The sequence below is a fragment of the Plectropomus leopardus genome, chromosome 23 (assembly GCF_026936395.1).
Source record: "Plectropomus leopardus strain MGB_pleo_1.0 chromosome 23, ASM2693639v1, whole genome shotgun sequence".
Taxonomy (NCBI): Eukaryota; Metazoa; Chordata; class Actinopteri; order Perciformes; family Serranidae; genus Plectropomus; species Plectropomus leopardus.
Window position 1 is genome coordinate 16,210,186 of NC_142198.1, and position 23,677 is coordinate 16,233,862.

A 23,677-nucleotide genomic window follows, 5' to 3' on the forward strand; every position below is an offset into this window, starting at 1 on the left:
ACACACACACACACACACACACCTCAGACCAGAAATACACCCCCCTCCCTTTCTTTTTACCCCAGATACAAATTTATACCCTCTGGCCATGGCCCTCAGAGCTCCAGGGGAAAGACTTTAACCCTTTGGACAGCAGTCCGGGGATAACAACAAAAACATCCAAGTTCCAGTTTGTTGAAGCTCGTTATGTTTGACTTCTGTTGAGAGTGCCTGAGATGAAGTCAGTGTTTATGTTTAATGGCTATAATTGTTTTGTGTCTGATTTGTGTCACCAGTCAAAAACATCACAAGCTTCATTATTTTGGTGGGCTCTTAAATATATTGTAAGGTGTATTTTGTCCTGCAGGTATGGTAAATGATTGTACAGTTTGCCTTTAATCTGTTTGGAGGTTTACAATTTAGTCTCATACAAGTCATTTATTAGTGAAATGATATAGATATATAAATAGTCAAGCTCCAGCATCTCTCCAGAGCATGTTCAAGCCCTTCAGATACAGAAAAAAGATAAAAGGCAAATCCCTGAATAACTAGTTGGAAAAAAAAGTATTTAAATTCAGTATTTTTTTGTGACTGATCATCTTTATTGATAAAGTTAAGAAAAAATATCATACAAAAATACACAATAAAGCTCCATGGTCCTGGATCAACAACAAGTTTTTAAAAAAAATGCCCATTGCAAACAATGTCAGAGTTCTACAGTATGTACAAAAATATCTTATTTGGTCCCCCAGGCAAGCCCAAACCTTCAGACAGTAAATTTACATATATTTAAATTTATTGCTTAAACCTCTAAACGATAACACAGACTTAAACAGTAAGGAAAGTGCCAGAATTACAGCATTATTCAACTCTCTCTTTAAATGAGCCAGGGCTGAAATTAATTAGAACAACAGGTCCAATCTGGCTTTTATAATCCTCTCTGGTACAGGACTGAGTATTGTTAAAAAATGACAATACCAGTAACAGTACCTTTAAGGCCCAGACACACCAATCCAACGTCAAACAACTCTTGGTGATGAAGGCCGACTGATGCACCGCCTCATGTTGCCTAAAAGTTGCACCTAAACACAACACAAATGCTACAGCCTCCGTGTGTGAAGAAATAACTCTCCATACCAGCAGGCAGTTGTATTTTTGTCATTTCAAAAAGGCAACAGGAAGACCGACAGCACGGTTTGAGGACGCTAGTTAGCCCGTTAACACATTAAAACAACCTTGATGCTGATAGAACAAATGATATTCCCAGTGCGCTTGCAAACAACACAAAAAAATTACAAATTGTTTCTGCTGAAGGCTTAAAAACAAGTTTGTTTTGATCTTATACCCTCTGTGCATCATCAGAGGCAAGACTACACGACTTGAAGCTGTTTTAGTTGACTGAAGGGTCTCCGACAGATGATTTCAGGGGGCAGCTCTAAAAGTACCATCCATGTTACATTTTGGCTTCGTTTAATCTGAAAGTACAAGAAATACAGCGGCCAGGACAGCAGACTTTATGAAATCTGTAATGAGCCTGATTTTACTTAAACAAATACAATAAAATGCCCACATGATGACAAGGTCCTGTAGTTGATAAATTTGATAGATAAAATGACTTGTTTTGATTTTATTAGCTGGAAATTTGATTACGGTAAAGTGCTCTGCAAGCAAGTCTCTATCATAAAGTCGGTTCATTGAGAGGTTAATTTAAATAAAAGGATGAAATCCGCTCAGTTTTTTTTTAAAGTTTCTGCACTTTGCAGCAAACTTATTTTGACCTAAAGGTGTTTAACCCATGCATTAACTTGCCAAGCTTTTGATTGGCTGTCAGTCTCAGGTGTGTTTAACAGGCGTTATAGCGAGAGGAGAGGAGTTCTTTCCCTCCTGGGTGAGACAGGGGCTGAATATTGGGTACACACTCTCATTAAAGGTGTCAACAAAGGTGTAGAGATGCAGCCGCGCCTTCACATCGTAAAAAGTAATCTGGCCTCCTTCATAATCCAGGAAGATCCCCACTTTACTGGGCTGGGATGGCAGCAGCAGAGGCAGTCGGGACGATGCCAAAGCCTTCACCTCTGCGTTCTTGAGCCACAGGCACCAGTATCCGCCCTCGGGACTCAGCTTGATCTCCCCCTTGCGACGGGCTGAAGCGCTGGCCATGCCAAGCGTCCAGGCCGTCTTGCGCCCCACGTCCACCTCCCAGTAGTGCCGCCCAGAGCTGAGACCCTCGCGGCCCAGGACGAAGAGGGCGGGGCTGAAGCGTTTCTGACCTTCAGAGTGGGTGGTCCTTCGCTCTTCATATCTCACCTGGCGCCCGTCATCGGACACAACCAGGTTCTTCTGGGCTGTGGCGGGGTCCAAAATCACCTCACCTAGACAGGAAAGAGCAGATCAGTGACTTTTCTATGATAATTTGGATACATTTTTCGAAGCCTGAACATGTTTGAACAGTGAAAAAATGACATCGTCTGCATAAAAATGATAATACGCTTGCACCTAAAGTTTGATCTTAAACTTTTTTGGATTGACTAAATTTGGAAGTATGGAAGTAATTGCAAGTATGATAAACAGCTTTACAAATATCTTAATGAATTTAATTATCTTTTTAAGGAGGTTTATTTCCTCCTTTTATAGGTCCCAATACAAAAAATGGCGTATGCCCAACTCAGCTTGCCAGTATCAGCACACATCAATTAAGTTCGCCGACATAGCAGCACCACTGACTTAATGGAAGGCCGCTAAGCTAACATAGTTTTACATGACTCCAATTTGAGCGTCACAGTAACTGCAAACCTCTATGGGTGTGCAGGGCCTGTAATCCATAATAATCCATCATATTTTTTAATGTAATATAAATCTCGCTTACTAAAGTGGCATAAAAAGCACAATATTTGTTAATGAAAGTGACTTTTAGACTCTAAAAATCGATGCATGACCTTCGATTGAGCTCATCTGTGCTGTGAAGAAATGGCGCCATCATGTGGACAAAGAACAACTGAGCATACTAAGCTTAAACTGCACTGCTCAGCATTGTCAAGAACTTTCAGAAACAGCCCGACTCCCTGCCCGAATCAAAACATACATGGAAACTACTGAACACCAAACTGATAATTGAAATTTCACTCACTTGAATAGTTCTGTACTTTCCGGAGCTCTGAGAGAAAGAAAGAGAGAGAGAGACCAAGTCAGCAAGACATTCAGCCAAAAAGTCAAGCAGATGGCACGTGTGGGTGGTAAACATGTAGATGTAATCCAGAGCTGTAAATGCTGCAGACATGTGCTGCTGTCACTCAGATCTCCGCAGAGTCCATGCGGGTGAACCGTGGCATCAACACTATCTCCATCTGTCCGACCATCTTGAATGTGTGAACGTGTGAGTGCGGTGCAGGGCTGCTGGCGCACTGATGAGTCACTTTTCTATTTCAAAGTGCTCGTACAGTGACCTACATATCCCTGTTGTGGATTTTGCACAGGAAGTGTAGTCAGTATTTGACAAGGGAGGATGGATTTTAGTGTAACTTTGCACATAATACAGCACAGAGCAGCATGTTGGGTGGGATTGGTAATTACACCAAAAAGCAAGCGCGTCACCACAGATCTTGGGCTCCTTTGAGCGATAATACGTGGTAACACACGCCACCAGAATACTATTAATCCAGTCAAGGCTTTAAATAACTCTACCTGCAGGCTTCATGAAAACCCTTTGAAACCTGGAACGACATCCGGTTTCCTGTGCTGCTTTTAGATGATTTAACTCTTTGAACCCAATTTGGTGTGATTTATTTATTTTTCAAAAAGCACTGGGAAAAAGGCAATGAGCAACTTGGTAAGAAATGGTCCACAAATTACAAACAAATTAATTGATTTTGAAAATTATTTTTAAAAAGCTTGGGAAAAATGTCTAGAAAAAAAGAAAAACTAGGGAAAAATTACATTTATAAATATCATAATTGCATTTGCCGAAATTACGTTACAAAATTGTTCAAATTTTTTGTCCAGCTGTGTCGGTTTGTCACGGAAACCTGCTCATGGTCATTATATTACAGATAATTTCCTGTTTTATTTACTTGTTTTTATTTTTTGACACATCACTACATCCTTTTTTTAAAAAAAAAAATTAGTTTTATTGTAACAGAGAGAGAAATTTCTGCCCGCACCTTTCCCGTACAGTCTCTTGAGCTCCTCCTGGAACTTGTCTATGAGGCTGCTGACGGAGGAGCGGATGGTTCCCAGGTAGAGGTCGGTGTTGACGCTGACCCCTGACCAATCAGTGGGCTCAGGCGGAGGTGGCAGCGTCGCCAAGTGCTACAGGAAACAGAAGAGGAGGGTTATTGAGGGTAGAACATTAAAATTAAATGACCCCTCAGGGGAAATAAAGACTGTCGTAAAAGGACACACTAAATATGATTACTACAGATTTATAGGATAAGACATCTTGACAGTGTGCGGGTTTATTGCTATAAATAACAAAAGAGGCAAACTTACATCAGAGGATTTACAATGAATGTATTTGTCTGCATACTATCAATTTATTTCTTCCAAAAACACTGAGTTATGCCTTTGCTTTCTCATCTGGAAAAAAAATCCAACTTCAAAGATGTCTTTCATGAGAGAAAAATCAACATTTTATCAACATAAACACACCAGGGTAAACACACAAGGGGGGACTTCCATAACAGCTGGCTCTGTGCGTAGACGCTTTTGATGTTGTGTTACAGATCTCCTAGCAACCAGAGCTGGAGGTCCACAGGATAATTGGCTGTGTGGATATTATTTGGATGAATACTAACACAAAAACAAAAAAGAGATATTTTAAAGAAAATATGCTATTACAGCCTGGTTGGTAACATTATTAATAAAAGTATAAAGTCTGTTTATGTGGACTCTTTCAGATTTCCATCACTGTAATTGGAACATCAGTGTCTCTTTAGCATTTTAACTAATTAGCTCCCTTGCTGCGTCCTAAATGCATATTAAGTGTGTTTGTGTATGCAGGCTACACACTGGAAAAATAACTTATGAAGTAATGATTTATATGCAGGCATGCATTTTTAAAAATGCATTTGGAGTGGGGTCTTCATTTCAAATATTGATCATCAGAAGTGCCATCAATAAGCCAGAGAAAATTGGGACACTAAAGGTTCCATTTTATGCTCATTTTCAGAAAAATAACACATTATATTTCTCATATTGCCTGCCAGAATATACATGCTTTCTCCTTCTGTGTGAAACACTCAATTTTACCTGCTTTACATTGACCCTTTTAAACTTGGAACCACATTGGCCTTTTACATGCATTTAAATTTATTAAATGTCAGCAAATTTGTTTGATTTCTTTTCAAAAACATGAATTAAAAGGCAATGAGTAACTGAAAAGAAAAAAAAACCTGAAAATGAGTATTTAAAAAAGAGAAAAAAACGGTAAAGGGACACAGAGAAAAATATTAGAAAATAATTATTTAATCACAAATTTAAATGTTAATTACATTTCAATTTTAGCAGTGTTTCATGCCATTTTTGGAGGTTATTGTTTTTTAACTTTTTTTTAGAACTTTTCTTGTATTTTTTTTTTTTTTTTACTAATTCCTTGCTCATTTTGGGTAATTTCTTGTGAAGTTGGTTGTTGCCTTAAATGTTTTTGATTTTTGCCTAGGTAGTTTGACTTTTTACAATATGCAGCCTTTAATTGAGTTTTTTTAATTATTATTTTAGAAAATAACTCCATTTACATCAGAAATTGCACCAGATAGACACACTTTGGTGCATAAAATTTAACAAAAATGCAGGAAATTAAGTGTTTGACACTCACTTTTCTGACAGAAGACCTAACAGTCCCACCTTCCAATGCTGAAATGAAACCTACACCTTTGCTTTATGCCATCTGAACATAAACATATTAAATCACTTTAGATCTTAGTGATTAGTTTCTAAAGGGCTCGGCCTCCATGGCTGCTGCGGGATGTGTCTGTAGTTTACCTGCAGGAAGACCACTCTGTCCTGGGTCTGCGCGCAGGCCTCCAGCTCGTTGCTCCTCCTCCTCAGCTGGCTCAGCTCATTCTCCAAACCTCGGGCCAGTTCCTGAGCGTGCCGCTCAGCCTCACGTTGTCTCGTGGCGATCAGCTCCACCAACTCCGCCTGACTCTGCTCCACCATGCGCTGCAGCTCTGCGTACACCTGCCAGCTCTCCTCCAGCTCCTTCTGAGAGCTGGCCTGCAAACGACGGAGCGCAGGAGGTGAATGTGATATTTAAGTTACAAAAAAACAACAACCAATAAATACAGGACTCAACATAAGTCAAATCCACCTCGAGACCAAGTTTAAAGCGTGTGTTGGTGGTGTGTGTTGTCCTCTGTGGCGCTGAAGGGGTTTTCCCACGGAAATAACTAACGTGATGATGTCACAGTGATGTCACTGGGGTTTCTTAGTTGGACGCCTGCCAAGCTGCAGGCCACTGTCCCAAGACCAACAAACATCAAATCATGTGATTTAGTGAGTCAGTTTTGTTTTTCCAGTTTTATCCCCCCTGTGTGTCCTAATTTAAATACAGCAATGAAAATACGGCCTCATACAGCAAATATGGAAGTTTTCTGAACTTTCTGATTGCTGTTTAAGTACTAAAATATAGAATATAAAAACACACTGCTTATAGACATTCTTTGGATGACCACTAAAGCTAATTTTAGTCAGTTCCTATGTTATGCCTTTATATCCAGATGTGTTTGTGGTTTTTTTAATGGGACAAATGTAAACAGCTCAGTATCTCCTAAGTCAGACTGACCTACTGCGCATGTCAGTGAGAGAGGGATAGCGTCACGCTCATATTATGGACGCCCGATTTTGAAATTGCGACCGTTAACTTCACGGAACTTTCTGGACCCTCAGCTGGCTGGACTTTCTGGACCCTTCTGGATGTTATTTAGGTGGACCATTAACGTTCTGGAACCTTCTGGACGTTAGCTAGTTGGACCATTAACGTTCTGGAACCTTCTGAATATTAGCTAGGTGGACCATTAACGTTCTGGAACCTTCTGAATATTAGCTAGGTGGACCATTGACGTTCTGGAACCTTCTGAATATTAGCTAGGTGGACCATTAACGTTCTGGAACCTTCTGGATGTTATTAGGTGGACCACTGACGTTCTGGAACCTTCTGATTATTAGCTAGGTGGACCATTAACGTTCTGGAACCTTCTGGACGTTAGCTAGTTGGACCATTAACGTTCTGGAACCTTCTGAATATTAGCTAGGTGGACCATTAACGTTCTGGAACCTTCTGAATATTAGCTAGGTGGACCATTAACGTTCTGGAACCTTCTGAATATTAGCTAGGTGGACCATTTACTTTCTGGAACCTTTAAAGAAATCCTTCTCATTTGGTGAGTATTTCAGAAATCTTCCAACATTTTCGGTGTCATTATTGCGGTGAAAAACAGCAGTATTATTTGTTCTTTTTGATATATTACTGGTGTATTTGAAGCTATAATGTTATACTGTGGTGAAAATTGTTTCTCTGTGATTGGAAAACTAGTGTATTTTGGACAATTTGAGACTGATTTTAGTAACCTCAGTACCACTGACATGAGCCGGCTTGATGCAGTGCTGTGTCATGATTAAGGTAATGGTAGATAGCTAGCTAACTCACAAGCCATAACCTAAAAGTTGTGAGCTTAATATTTAACTTAACCCCTTTAATAAACTTAAAGGAGATCTCATGCCGTACTGTAACATCAAACAGAGATAATTCAGTATTTTTTATAATCATATATTCACGAAGAAACACTCTGTTTTTAGAAGGTCCTCTACAAGTTAGGCTACTGTTGCTAACAAACCACAATAACTTTCAACTTCCATACACTCAGTTGTAAATTAAACACAAACTTATGGTGAAGTTTTATAAATCAAGTTTAACCAATTTAATGTAAATGCTACCGAGCCTTTGTTTCCAAATGAAACCTACCAGTGTAAAGTTAGCCTCTTAACAGCTAGCTAAAGTAAGCTATTTTCATTCATGCTTTCAGGGTGGTAGGGGACTAAGCCTGGCCATGAAGATATTATAAATATTACCTTAGAGAATCTTTTGCAAATTACATTGCTGGCGTACTAATTTAATAACATCAGTTAATGGAGGTTATTTTGGTGAGCAAGAAGGCTGAGGAATAAATTAATAATTATAATATCAAATTTTGTAAATCTGTTGCTTTTTTAAAAAAAATTGTAAAAGCAAGAGAGCAAAGTGTTGCATTTAAATCCATCCAGTAAAGATTGAAAGAGGGGTGTGAACCTAAAAAAATGTTTATGGATAAAGAATTTCACTAAAAAAAACAACCCTAATAACATAGTTCAAATCATCATGACAGATTACATATTTAAGGGTAAAATCCAGGGTGATATTACAATTATTGAAAACATGGTCTGGCAGCGGAGGCTACTACCCAAAAAATAAGTAATGGAATATGTTTTGTTGTTTTTTTTTTTTTTTAAATTTTGTTTTAATTTATTTATATATATATATTTTAGATATTTATATAGTTGATATTCCCCCTTTTTTGTTTTTGTGTTCAGCTGATGTGGTGGGGGATAAAGTTGTTTTTTTTTTTGTACATAGTTTTAAATAGACACATTTTGTTTGTTATATCAATAAATGTTTTATAAGTACTTCTTTATCAGTCATCTCATTTTGCAAGGAAAAATTATAGATATAAGTATTAAAGATTATACATTTACTGTGTTACAAATTTAGTATTATATTGTAAGTAAATTTTCCAGCCATTGCTTATCCTGTGTGAATGCGCTCCATGAAACACAGATGTAGGGGGGTAATTTCGACGCAACATGAGGTCCCTAGGTTATAATAGTCCTGTGCAAATTGGCCTTATGTTTCTGTTGTTTTTTGGCCGCTGTGCAATGACTATCCCTCTATATCTCCTTATTCTTTGTCTTTGTCTCTCTAACAGTCCAGTTCCACTGGACTTAGCTACCGCTGCCAAACTAGATCTACGAATAGTAAGGACCATATTTATTTTCTTTAAGTCTGTGTCATGGTTTTGGTTGGCCGCCGTGCTGACCCATCTGTTTGATTATTGATCGTGGCTGTTGTGCTATGACTATCCATCACTCATCTCTGTAACTATCCCTAATCTTTGTTTTTTCCCACTTTATCCCCCTGTCTATCTCTATTTCTCATCCCTCTTTATTTATATATGGCCGCCGTGCCATGACTATCTCTCTATATCTCTTCTCTATCTCTCTGTCTGCCCTGAGATATAAGAGTCATTTACATTCTGCCACCTTAAAATTATGAGTTTCTATCTGCATTCTGAGCGGTTTTGAGATATTGAGTTTCAAAATTTTGCAGTCATAACTGCAAAAATAATAAGAATGTTTTTTTTTGTTTTCTAAATAAAAAGTCCAAAAATACATGCAACTTTTATTAAGCACCTAACATAATGTTAACTTATCACAGAATAAGAATAATAACTTTGACAAAAAGGTCAGCTATAATGCTGAGGTGGCGATTTGTGTTGTGTTTGGGTTGTTTGATTATCTGTCATGGCCGCTGTGCCATGACTATCTGTTGTCTATCCGCTTGGATCTATTTGTTAAGATCTATGTGATACAATAATTGTCAAAACTGAATATTACACTCTATTATTATTTATTACACACACACACACATGCACACATGCACACACAGGACCCATTGACATGCATTAGTTGCAGAGAGATGTTAGACTGATGGAGCTGACACATACTCAGAGCTCTTAGCAGTTAGAGGTTCACTGCCTTGCTTAAGGGCACCGTCCTCCAGTTTCCCTACAGTCTGAGCTATTGCCACGCAGCAAGGTACACAAAAAGTAAGTGCCATTTTTATTTTTCATGTTTGTGTTGTGTTTTTGGTTGGCCGCCGCGCTTACATGTCTGTTTGGTTATCATTAATGGCCGCTGTGTCATGACTATCCCTCCATATATCACCGTACAATGTCTTTCCGTCATCTTTCCAAATATATTTCTATTATCACTACCTCTGGCTCATCTCTCTTGCCTCTCACACAAAATATCTAGTGTTTTTATTTTCTTAAAATCTGTCATGTGTTTTTGGTTGGCCGCTGTGCTGACTTATCTCTTGGACTGATCTTGTATGGCCGCTGTGCGAGGACTGTCTGTTATGCTTCTATATTTTTTCGCTGAATCAATATTGATACAATGATATATTTTTAATTATTAATCCCTCTATGGGGAAATTAATTTTTTTTCACTTTTGTAATCCTTACATACACAGATACATCAAAAATACACACATTGACACACAGGACCTGTAGGCATGTCAATAATTGTAGAGTGATGTCAGAGCGATGGAGCTGCATAAATACCTTTTAATGTCTTACATATAAATCAGTGTGAACTGCCTTGTTGTTGAGGGTGTGATACATATTTGCATAACCTTAAAGCGTCTGTTGTCTACATTGTTTCCATATCTCTGACTGGGTTAGGCCTAAAATAATACTGTTAACTACTATAAGAGTCCATCGAATTAACCTGTGAAATGCTGGTTTCAAAGGTTATTGCTCACTTGTACAACTGGACTAACAGGTTACGTATTCCCTTTGCTGAGGAAAGGAAACTACCAAACTTTTTATGGCAAACTTAGCCAGCACAGGTTTTAACATTAATCTTCAATCCCTACTTTAGTTTTACTCTCTAAAAAATACATAAAATTATGATTAAAGCATTTTTTCCCCTTTTTTTTCAGCACTATGAACTTTATTTTTTTTCTTTATTTCCATGTCTATCAGTGCATCAGTTGAACACACAGCAACATGCTCATGTGCAGTCGTGTGTGTATGTAGTACACACACACAGATTTGAAAATCCTGATATTCAACCCTCTGGTAACTGGATCCTCTTTGTATCTGTAAAAGTAGATAAAAATGTCCCCAAGCAGGCAACCAAGAGCCGCACTCAACCTGGGGAATTTGCCATTCAGAACCTCATTAACATTTCAGTCATTGTAAAGCTACAATTAAAATCCTTTAACTTATAAACAAAAAAGCAGTTTAATTCTTCATTTACGGAGAAATTTTACTTCTGTTTTGCTCTTAATTGATAGCATTTTTTTGCACTTGAGCCTCTGAATACCACAAATCTTAATGTGAAACAAAAGGAAGTTGTAAAAAGTTGCATATGTATCTTTTTTGAATTGTCGACTGTGCACTTTAAATCTGTCAAGCACTCAAAATTGATAACATGTAATTGTTGATGTTAAAGGTCCAAGAATTTTTAACTTGGAGAAAAGTAACTCAGTTACGTGTAACACTGTTGATGCGCATCATTCGTTTTTTATTTATTGTATTTATACAAAATATTATTTACTAGTTTAGTTTAAAATTTTGGCTTAAGCCAGGCTAAAAATATAAGTTCATGCAAAGTGGGGAAAAAACTGTTTCGTGTAGAAATCATCACTTAATTATATGTAAAAATGTGCATTGATTTAGTTTAGATTCTTTTGATTTGACAGTACTTGACATATTTAGTTTGTTTAAAGTGAACTTTTTATTTTTTTTATTTTTTACTTTTACCTAGAGTCTTTTTTTCATGTTTCATTTCTCATCCTTGTGGTAGGGTTTACTGTAATGAGGCTGAGGGTAAAAACAGGGTGTGGGAAACTAGAGGTAAATGCATACCCTAGTTGCACCGGTTGGACGGCCTCAGACATGGATCTGAGTCTGTGTGAGAAAAACAAACAGCATTCACCTGTGCTCACCACAGAACACGAGAGGTATGAGAAAGATGTGGCCAACATCCTGAACATGTTTGTCAAAGATTTCCCTGCAGAGCGCAGCTAAATCTACAGTATAGACGCTGATCTGTAATCCCAGTAACAGCTGTGTGTCCTGCCCACAGCCTGCTCATGTTTTGTATCCATGCCTGGATCAGAGTGCTGCTTGAAGTGCAAATAAAGCTTTACAGCGCTTCATTAGAGTACACTGGGCAAATATTTAACATCCAGTACTAAAGGGAAGTACAGCAGCAATACTGGCTGATTAACACAGACTCAAAAACACATGGCATGCATGTTTTAAAATTGCAAAAAGTACTTTTTTACCATAAGCAAAAATTGTGCTGAATCTAACCACACATTAACCCTTTGAAACCTGACCAAATTGGCTTGATTTAAAAAAATAAATAGAGGAAGGCAATTAGCAACTTCAGGAGAAATGACCAAAAAAAGTGTTAAGTACATGAAAAAACAAGTAAAAAAACCCAACAAACAAGGAAATAGTCTAAAAAAACAAACAAACGTAAAAGTAATGAGTCTTGTACTTCTGTAAGAATTATTTTAAATATATAGCTCTTAGAATTTTAAACAACATAGTTTAGACATTTCCCCCTAGATTTTGTTTTTCAAAATGTATTTATTCTCATTAATTTGCAGAAAATGTTTGGCCAATTGCTCATTGCCTTTTCCACAAGTTTTGAAAAGATAACAAACCAATTTGCACAGCATTTGAACGTTTAAATACTTGTGACATCGGAGCGCAGCACAGGAAAAGTGATGTCTTAAGTTTCAAAGGGTTAACGACAGCGTTGTTAAAATGCAGACATTTTTTTCTGGTGACTGAGTTGTTGTCCTCTACCGACTCACCTTGATGACTTTAATGGATTGTTTGATCTCGTCCAGTTTCTTGGTTCTCTCCTTGATCAAATGTTTGAGCTCCGACTTCTTCTTACCCAAATTACTCTGTGAAAGAAAATTAAAACAAAAGGGTTGTGGCTTACTGTAATCAATTTTGACAACTTTATATCTCGAAAATTCAACACGTTCTGATCCCAAATCATCACATATTGCTGCTTCGTCAGTGGACTTCCATGTCTGCATATTACGCCTATCTCCCTGTGTCTGCTGTTGACTTTCCAGGATGCTACATCCAACACTGTGATGTCACCAAATCATGTGGTTAGAATTAGGCTACAAAGGAATGCATGGTTAGGTTTGGGAAAAAAAACATCATGGTTTGGCTCTACATTCAGATGGGATGCGAACTCCACCCTCTCGAGAGGAAGTCCGTGATTTATCAAACCGATACCCCACACCTCCTGCCCGCCCTTTAGGCACACTCGTTCTGGTGGCTTATTACATGACCACGTCAGGCGCTGTCTGGTTGACTGGCAATGTACAGTATCATAACACAGCAAAAAGTTGCATCCAGCCATGATACAAACTGACACCGCCCAGTGGTGTATCATACTGCCATGAAATGTGGATTTTGGTGTTGGTATCTTGCACCGAAATCCCTGACAAAGTGGTGGAAGAAAAAAGGCCTTTCTTAAAACTTAACAAACTGTGGCCACAGCTCACCATCCTCTTTTTCCACTCGTGCTCAATGGAGACTATGTCATGGGACTTGTGCGTGGCCTCGGCGCAAGCCGTGCAGATGCAGACGTGGTCCGTGCGGCAGTAGACCTCTAGGAGACGTTCGTGTTTCTTACAGATCTTCTCCTCCAGGTGGAAAGTGGGTTCGATCAGACGGTGAGATATCAGAGACTTCACCTGGGAATGAGTGCAACGAGAAACAGAGATAATGGGCAAAGGTAGACCAAACAAACACAGGACTGTGGAATAACCCTAAAAAAACTGACCTTTTTGTGATGTCTGAGGTGGGCCTCACAGAATGATCCAGGACAGTTCACACAAGACTTGAGCGCCTTCACCTTCCTCCCAATGCAAGCATCACAGGGAACCTCCCCTGCCCGGGCAAACTCCCCAGCATCGGACCCTGTGGAGCCCCCATGGCTCATATGAGAGCTTAGATTCAGTGTGGATCCCTTTGAGTTCCCCCCGGCCCCTCCAGTTCCTCCAGCTAGCATCAGCCCTTGGAACTGGGAGGAGATTTCTGCCAGGACCCTGTTGACACTCATCTCAGGTTTTTTGGAGTAGCTCTTCTTGCACATGGGGCAGAGGTACTTCTTGCTGTGGTTCCAGTATCCCTGCAGGCATGCTTTGCAGAAGCTGTGGCCGCAGGGTGTGGAGACAGGCTCCACGAACACCTCCAGACAGATGGAGCAGCTGAACTGGTCCTCAGAGAGGCCCCCGCCTCCCGGAGAGCTCATACCTGCAAGAAAGAAGAAGGAAATGGGAGACGCAGAGAGATAACATAGATTAGATGTGCAAATCGCAAGTTCAATTAATAGACAGACAAAATATTCCCTATCTAAAAATACTACATCGAGACTACCAGCTTTGTTTGACCTCCAACATGTCTTGTCACCCACCCAAGAGGGTTGTTCACACCTTATGTCCTGTATGAGTCACAATCCACACGGCAGTCATGGCAGAGTCATGAGAAATGAACTGAAATGTGAATTGCTGTGAAACTGCCTGAGATGGAAATCTAGGACAGCAGTCTAGCTGTTGCACTTTCAGATAAAAATATATATAATTTAATATTTGTCTAAGAGTGAGGATATATGTTAATGGGTATACGTTTCCTTTCAATTTTGGAGGCAGGGGCAGGGGTTAAGGCACATAAGAAACAGGCGTTTGGGCGTCCTTCAGCAGAAAATGCTGAGAATCAAATGATCCTGAATTCTGGTGATTTTTAATGCAACAACTTATGGTTTATATATTTTTTAATTTTGTCAAGATAAAACTACTTGGCTGCTTTTATTTTTCTGTAAGCGGGAACAAGTGCACATGTTTCGAAATAGCAACAACAAAGAGGCACAATTGACCACAAAGAAATTCAGAGGGACTGCAGAGAAACTCAAAATACAAAAGGCACAAAATGACCTTAAAGAGACACAAAATGACCACAAAGAGATACAAAAATGGTTACCAAAAGACACAAAATGACCATGAAGAAATTTAAAATGGCCACAAAGAGACACAAACTGAAAACGAAGACACAAAATGACCACAGTGACACAAAGTGACTACAAAGAGACACAAAATGATTACAAAAAGATACAAAATGACCACAAAGCGACACAAAATGACCATGAAGAGGTACAAAATGACTACAAAGCGATTTAAAAATGACCACAAAGAAACACAAAATGACTTCAAAAATGATACAAAATGACTACGAGATTTAAAATGACTACAAAGAGAGACAAAATGACTACAAAGGGACACAAACTGACTAAAAAGAGACACAAAATGTCCACAAAGAGACAAAATGACCAACGAGAGACACAAAATTACCAAAAAGAAACACAAAACTACAGAGATACATAAAGACTACAAAGAGATGTGCTGGAGATATGAAACCCTCAGTTTGACTACAGGGTCAAAGGTCAGCATTTCTTATATAATATCTATCTTGAACTGGGTCATGAAGTTTTTTTGATATATAGCAAAGGAGAACACAAAGCCTTTTAACACAAGCAGGAAGTAAATTAAAGAATGTCAAAGGCAGGTGAGAAACTATCTGAGGAATGCAGAAACTCAAGACCTTCAACCTCACAGCACCTGCCTCAGGTTTAAAACAAAAGAAGAAAACACCAACTCCCACTGGAAATTTAACCTGTACCAACTACAACACACAACCAGTGCTGCTGTTTTCTTAATGGACTAGACTTTATATCAGTATTCATGAATGTACAATATTGTTTTGTCAGATTTTTCACTGACAGTAATGTAGTTTTTGTTTTTGTGTTATGTAACAGCAAATGAGGACTGAATTAGACAAGATTTAATCATATCACAAAGTGCAGCATCATTTTGGGCTAAAATAGACAATAGTTAGACGAACAAACACATAAGCTCGGCTCTAGGTCTTCATTAATATATGCCACAGACAGAGTTTTTATTTTTCAAATATTTTGCTGTAAAGAAGTCTGTCTGACATCATTTTGCTCTGTTAAGCCTGTCTGTCACTCCTCTACACAGCCAAAAGAGGCCATCACTAATAAAAACAAGTAAAAGAAGAACTTACTCTGCATGTTTTCCTCTGACGTGCAGAAGTGCAGTCCTTCACTTCATGTACTTTGCTATGAATCACACAGCGACAGGTGCTGCACTCTTCCTGAAACTTGAATTGGCCCTCCCACTCTCAGTGCGGCACACCCAAACGTCCGCACTTGCCCTCCCTTTGTTATCACTGATTTCTATGGCTCTGCAGTGTAGATATGCAAAACCACACTAAGTGCTTTGTGGTTTGTTTCTCTTTATTTGAATAGGACTGAAAAAATTCAGTGGGACCCTTGCAGAAATAAGATAGCAGTTGTAGACGAGCTGAAGGTTTTTTTCTTGTTTTAAACAATTTTCTGTAGTTTCTGGCAGTGTGTCACACTAAACTCTTAGTTTATGGAATCATAAAAACTCTGTGGTTGTATCAAAGTCCCACTTGCTGTCAACCACCTGCACTCACCTGCTTTATAACTTTGATAAAAGTCACTCTCATATCAGGGGCCATATTTTAATGAAAATGTACTTTATGTACACCTATATTTGTTGGATAATGTGCGATTAACTGAAGGTATTTTTTATTTTAGATTGGAAAAAAACTATATATAAAGTGTCAGTCCCCAAACCTTTATCAAGTAAACATTTGGAATTTTACTAAACACTAAACACACAAAATACCTAAAATATACGTATCTTAAAAGGAGATATTTAAAATAAATGGATCAAGAAAAAAGTTGAACAAAACACCAACACTAGAAATCGTATGAACTAATTTCTCATTTAAAAAGGCACAACAAAATGATGCAAGGAAAGATGCAAACATACATAAAAAGACAAAAACATACAAAATAATGGCATTTAAAAACAAAAAAGTAAAGTAAAATTACATAGCATGAAATTTAACCATTTTTGTTGCTGTGAAATAACAAAAATCAGTTACTAGTGCTATAGTGTATAAAAATATATAAAAATGAATTGTAAACACTAAATTCCCCACTCTTAAACCTCATTATAGCTGGAAATATGTCAGTATGGTCACAATAAATTTAATGGAAATAAGAATATAAATAAAAGCAAACAACACTGAGCTTAAAAATATATCAGTAGCTGTATCGTGATACACATCGAAAAGGTGATACGGTTCTGTGCGTAGGATTTATTATTATATATTATTATTAGGATTCATTGACAAAAAATTGAATATGATGTAATAAGTATATTTTCTTTAGTGTATAAACACGTGAAAATAAGAACGACTGTGCTCCCGTTACTTTAGAATGAGCCATTTATATCTACGTAGGGAGCGGGTCCTCCGAGTCCGCCGTGTTGCATTTCCATGCTCCAAAAACAAACAAACTAAACACTAAGCTCTGGATGATCAATCTAGGTCAGTTTTTCATTTTGTTATCTCTATCATCATAATTTTTAAAGGGGCTACCTCCTTCTTTTATGTCGCCACACACGGATTAAACACGGGTAAATCCTCTGTGAAAAGTTGCACTTTGTGAAATTGAAGATATGAGTCTTGGCCTCCACATGGAAAAACGACACCTGTCTTTCCTCAAACACCCCTACCCTTTGGGGATGGGGAGACAACGTTAAAGGGAATGGATTTTGCGTGTACACAAAATACTGCCCTCCATCCCTTTGACCTACAGTCCACAAGCCTTTCTCCGGAGACGGAGTGATGTGTTCTCTCCTCTTCACAATGTCAGATGCGACTCCCAGCACCCAATTAGATTTCTCCTTCACCCCGACCTCCCAGTAGTGTCTGTCTGTGGTTTGACCCTTTGTCCCAACCGCAAAAGGGTTTTCAGTAAACCTTGTTGGACTAGTAGGAACCTTCTGCTTCTTTAGAGACTGTCTGACTTCTTTCCCATTATCGGAGACAATAAGCCTGGGCCCTGCACTGTTGTGATCAATGGTGATGTTGTCTGTTAGAATAGAAAGGACACAAGAATTAAATATGTTCATCTCATTCTTATAATGATATGGAGTCTAAGATAGATACATTTTAAGTTGAATTTGATTAAAAATCACATAAAAACTTTCAGTTTGGACAGTCGGGGTTACAAACCTGCAAATTGCTGCACTTTGTTAAGCTCTGCAGGGTGGAGATAGACCATAATTAGTTATGTGATTAATGATGCATTTGTGTGTTAAATGATAAATGACAGAACTAAAAATAGCTGTATTCATCAGATCACCTGTAGTGTACAAATCACCTTTGGTGGCAGCATAGTTTATCACTCTATTTTTATGTGCATTTTCATCAAAATAACACCACTCATAAGACTGCCAGTGGCACAGAGTCAGAAATAATGAGCAACTAATATGATCACATATTTGTTTATTTCTAACAGGAGTGTAGGTTACGCACATCCAAAAAACTTCTACAGGCGCTATAACAAAACAAAAACTGCACACTGTGCTGAACAACAAGGAACATGTAGATGTAGTGATGACTGTGTAATTTAATTTGATGGCTGTTTCAAAATGCTTTATGAAGAACTCTTAAATGTCTGTCCAGTCGCCTGAATAATATGTTGGCATTTTAAGTTTCTACAAACCAAAAATTGGTAATATGACCTTGTTTCAAACTTACCAGAGGCTGACTGTTTTCTAATCTTGTGGTTGATAAACTCTTTTGTGTTGATCAAAGATGTACGTATATAACCCAAGAAATCCACTTCATAAACAGGGATGCCCCTTAAATGCCCCTTAAAATATGATCAGAGTTACAGAAAAAAAAACCTCTGCAGGGTTACTAAAACTTATCAGGCACTTGCATTATTGACCCTAGCATTGCCATTTCAGTTTGACATTTTGTTTTCTGCTTGCAGAGTAATACAAAAATGAACCTGCAGTCATGTACCATAGACCAGCACAATAGTGTCTGAATTTTCCTATGCAGTTAACCCTTTGAAACCTGAGCAAACTGGCTTGATTTCTTTCAAAAGCTTGCGAAGAAAAGAATGAGCAGCTGAAGAAGAAATTAATTCATTATTTTCATTTATTCATTTATTCATTTATTTATTATTCATTTATTTGTCATGTCATGTAGTTTTGTGGACCCCCCCCCACAACTTTTTTAAAAACAGTTTTGTAATTCTATTGAATCTATCTGTATCTATCTTGCAGTTTGCAGGACATGTCTTTCCAAATAGCTCATTGCCTTTTTCCCAATATTTTCAAAAAGAAATCAAACCAATTTCCTCAGGGTGCAAAGGGTTAAATACTTATGAAAGTCATTTGAAAGCAGCACAAGAAAAGTGATGTTGAGAGAGCAAGAACTTCCTACCAATTCAAGACAATACCCATGTCTATTAATGATTATAAATGTCGATGTTTTTTCCTATCATACGGATAAGATATCAAACCATACCTGCTCATTCCTTGGCTGTCCGCTCAAATATGACAGATATCGGTTATGGTCTGTTTTCTTTGTTTGGATGACTGGGTGTAGCCGCTGAAACATGATCTGTGATTGGTACATTTTCACGTTTATATGAACAAGTGGCATATTTTCTTCCTCCTCTTGGCACTTTTAAGTGGTTTCGTAGGGAGAGGTTGTACATGTTGAGGTTAGTTTGACAGCCACTTCCTCATCTGTTTAATAATTAAATGAAGTTCAACAACCTTAAGAAGCTGCCCTGCATGAAGTTGCATGCTGCATTTATATAAAAATCAGTCTCTGGGGATTTTGCAAACCCTTAAAGATATAACCTTAATTTGTGAGTGTTTTTTGTGTACTTGCTTAAACAGTAGGACTATTAGTAGTATGGGAATATTTGGTGCGTTTCTTTGTGTAAAGACACTCTCAGGTTTAGAGAGTGGGGAAGTAATCAAGGCTGATCACTAACAGGTGTGTCTGAGTGCAGGCAGGTGAGCAGAGCTGCAGACTCTGAATGTCCTTCCTCTGGAGTGCAGAAGTGTTTTTTTAACACTGTTGATAAGTTTGGAGTTGCTTTGTTTCTCTGAGTGATTGATTTCTTCAGTCCTCCTTTTTTTGCCAATCCTGACTCACCAACTCCACTTCTCTGCCTCTCCTCTTCATCTGTATCTGGGAGGGAAATAAAAATAGCTGTAGTGGAAACCCTTATCAGGAGAGACACATTTATTTTCACATAAAATTTTTGATACTTAACCACTTGAAACCGAATTTCTTTCCTCTTTTTTTAATTCACAATAAAGACAAGACAAATTGAAAGCCACAAAATCAGAACAGAACACAAAGTGCCCAAAAACAAAAAAACAAAACAAAACATCACAAAATATTACTACTAATAACAGTAATCTTAGCCAGTAAAATTGACAAATGATTGTCTTTAATATACTTAACTGTATTTGATACCACTATACTTATACTAACCATTGCTATTGGGGAATAGTCCCTTACAAAAACCTTGAGTATCACCGCTCCACTTCTCTGCCTCTCCTCTTCATCTGAATCTGGGAAGAAAATGAAAATAGTTGAAGTGGAAAAACTCTGGAGAAATATTGTTACAAGTCTATCTTTGCCTGAATGAGGACAGAAACTTGTTTGTTTGTTTTTGCCCACTGTAAAACACGGAAAAGGTGGTAAAAAGGTTCCTGTTTGAATTAAAAATGACAAATCAGTTGGAAGTTTTCCAAGTGCAATGTTTCTAAAAACATTTTTGTGATCAATAATTACCATAAATGCCTGATGCATCAAATATGATACCAAATTATTATTATTATTATTATTATTATTATTTTTTTTTTTTTTTTTTACATTTTGTCATAAAGGCTCAAACACATCCATCTAAAAAATCTGGCTATTTTTTCATAGTTCAGGCTTCAAAGGGGTAATTTTGTAATGAATTTTTTCTTACCTCATTATCAGTTAAACTCAGATATATATGGTTTCCATACCATAAAACAGAGCCATCGTTTGTGTTATTAGTAACACCTGTGCTTTTCCTACTATGACAGGTAAAAGTGTCTGCTGTTAAAAAAGGCCTATTGGACAAATCTGAATTTTGACCTTGATATAAACTAAGTGGACATCACCCTGCCTGGAAATGAATATCATTGCAACCCATAACTAATAATAATAGTAGTTGAGACATTTCAGTTTGCCTGACAGACATAGACATCCCTAGAGTGAGCCATGCAGCTTTGTTTTATTCAACATCTCATAAAGGTCAGCTAAAGGGGCTGTATGACACTAACTGATTGTATAAAATGTGTATTGCATTCACCTTTAAATATTTTATATAAGTTTTCAGTACACAGTGTTAAATGTGTTAGAAGCTGCAATATTTTATCTCCACCACTAGTGGGCGGCCTTGGTCTGACAGTGAGGGAACGCCAGCTTCTGCCAACAGACGCTTTACATTCATGTTACATTTTTACCCTATACAGTAGCTGATGCTGTTGTCCATGGCAACGTATGAGCACAACAATAGCAGAGGCTAAAATTCTGCACATTATTCACATAACATTTCCAAAAGTAGTCAATGTTGTGTTAGAGTGAGAGTTGCTGCACAAATACTGCAGAACCAAGTTGAAGTCAGTTAATGTCATTTTGTCCAATTTCTAATTACAACTTTGAATTATACCCCCCCCCCCCAGCACTCCAAATGATTAATTCCTTTGCACTGCAGCATATTGACATTATTGACCATTCTCATTCAATGAGACACCAGAGGTTCTCTTCTGAAAAAAAAAATGCCATGTCAGTGCAGTGCAGGATGCAATTGATCCTCCAACACTGCATCTCTATTTTTCTGTTGCATATTAATGATAGTGTTATATGGCTTCATTTTCCTCATTTTCCGTCTTATTTCACCAGCTACAGTTGTAAACATGAAGCTGAATTTTTCTCCATTATTGTATAAAGACAACTTAACCCCCCCCAAAAATAACTTTTTCTCATAGCCGCAAATCTGTCTGTCCTACCTGCACAATTGCAACCCCAGCCTTGCATTGGCGTCTGATTTGCGTGCACGTGGACATGCATCTGTGCGTGCATGCTATAATATTCAGTGTAGCCCTCCAGCAAACCCACTGCAGAGATTGTGTCGCATGATGTTGTGGAGCTACAATTTCTTGGAGTGGGGGATTCTGCTTTCTCTCGCTGTCGCAGTGTCAGTCAAGGTAAATGTATTCCTCCCGCCCCCCTCTTTTTCTCCCCCTTTCTCTCTCTGGCAGCTCCAGCTCTCTTTTCATCTTTTTTCGCCCATCTGCTTTTCTTTTTTACTCCCCCCTTTGTCCCCTCTGTCTCTGTTTTATTTTCCATAACCCAATCCAAAAGGTTCTCTTTCAGGTTTATAAATAGAAGCTATACCCCTCTCCCTTGCTGTCTCTCTTATTCTCTCCATTGCTTCCTGTTTTTTTTCTCTCCTTCCCTGCAATCCAGCATTCGGCAGAGTCTCTGCTGGCACTGCGCTGTGTTTTTCCCATCTTAACCCCCCCCCCCCTTTTACTTTTACACTAAACTCCCTCATGTTGCACCTACACCCCCCTCTTTTTTACGTTATAATTTCCATAATCCCCAAATAAACATTTTTTTCTCAAGGAAATGTAGCTCTAGGTTACCCACTCACTCCATTTCTCTCCTCTGCAACCAGTAAGCTTGCTCTTCATATAGTTTTCTCACATCTCAGCATGTTGCTTCCACTGCATCCTCCTCCCCTCCTCCTCCTCCAGCTCACCTCTTCTGTGTCATCTTCCGCCTTCCTCCCGATGCTCTCTGGTTTCTCAGAGAGGGTATCAGTGCTCTAACCTCCTTCGGGGGATACGGTAGCGTTAGTGAGCATTATTGATAGTCAGTGCGGATAGTGTCACACTCTCTATGTTACTGATAACCTCGCTGTGCCACGGCAACTGGAGGACAAAACTCACAGCTGAAATGATGCCTCCTGGATGTGATCATGTGGGGTTTCTCAATGGCGTTAACAGCAAAATGTGTTGCATTAGCACTTCTGTTAACACAGACTGAATATTAATCCCTCTCGGGGTATTCTCTTTGGGGAAGTGAGATCAGGAGCCAATCCTGCTCAAGGGCACTAAAGCAGAGCAAGTGCACATGCCTGCAACTTGAAACTTTGTGAACACTCAACTAACCCAGCCCGTACTGAGTGGTTATGTAAGCGTATTGGTGCACACTGCATTATTGATCAATCATCAGTGACATAACATGTAAATTACATCAGCATCAATACCATTAACAGCTGATCCAACTACCAAGTGCTTCATCAGCTCATGTCAAATAAAAATCAGTGCACTTATGTTACTCATTCACACTGACGAAATACATAAATACATGAATCCAGCACATATCACAGCATATGGATTTGCTGGATCAAAAAATCACAGTAAAGTTTGAGGTATCCTGTCAATGGTTTTGTGGAAATCTTTTGGGGGATTTTTTTGCTGCAATACAGAAAGTTACCATTGGGCAAAATTGAAAGCAAAGCTGAGCAGTGCTCCTGGGACCCTGATCATCATTTAGCATCTAGCTCAAAGTGTCTCTGTGCTCCTAAGTATAGCCTCACAGAGCTACAAGCGCCTGTGCTTTGCAAATATCAATTAATTCAGTATCCAAGTAATTATATTTTTTTTGTCGTAAGATGTTGACCCATCATTATAAGGCAGCAGCTTAAAGGTCTAAGAAGGGAGATAATGAGTGGAAGGTCTGAGCAGAGCTATGAAAACTATAAATCAGCAGCACCATTAAATCATCTGCGAGACTCAGGCTGCTGTTGATTTAGGTGTTAGTCATCACTTTGATGTTTTGCACACCGCTCCAGAAAAGTGATAAAT

The 23,677-nt window shown here is 38.4% G+C and overlaps 1 protein-coding gene and 2 long non-coding RNA genes across 3 annotated transcripts in view; 1 reads left to right on the forward strand and 2 right to left on the reverse strand.

Annotated features, from left to right (window-relative positions):
• Positions 1–557: 557 nt before the first annotated feature.
• On the reverse strand, positions 558–16,023 carry LOC121961847 (E3 ubiquitin-protein ligase TRIM39-like). Its single transcript, XM_042511892.2, has 8 exons — positions 15,915–16,023; positions 13,618–14,090; positions 13,337–13,528; positions 12,623–12,718; positions 5,956–6,189; positions 4,137–4,284; positions 3,107–3,133; positions 558–2,351 (listed from the first exon to the last, which is right to left on the reverse strand). The coding sequence occupies exons 1-8, from the start codon at positions 15,919–15,921 to the stop codon at positions 1,813–1,815; spliced, it is 1,716 nt and encodes a 571-aa protein (XP_042367826.2). The 5' UTR covers positions 15,922–16,023; the 3' UTR covers positions 558–1,812.
• Positions 7,157–23,677, forward strand: part of LOC148185681 (uncharacterized) — a 138,496-nt gene continuing 121,975 nt past the window's right edge. Inside the window, exons 1-2 of the long non-coding RNA XR_015775800.1 lie at positions 7,157–7,355; positions 8,934–8,982. This is a non-coding gene — a long non-coding RNA (uncharacterized LOC148185681). The remainder of the gene's footprint in view (positions 7,356–8,933; positions 8,983–23,677) is intronic.
• LOC148185682 (uncharacterized) lies at positions 16,646–21,982 on the reverse strand. The gene is made up of 4 exons (XR_015775799.1): positions 21,812–21,982; positions 20,259–20,338; positions 19,914–19,949; positions 16,646–17,820 (listed from the first exon to the last, which is right to left on the reverse strand). It is a non-coding gene; the product is annotated as an uncharacterized LOC148185682 (long non-coding RNA).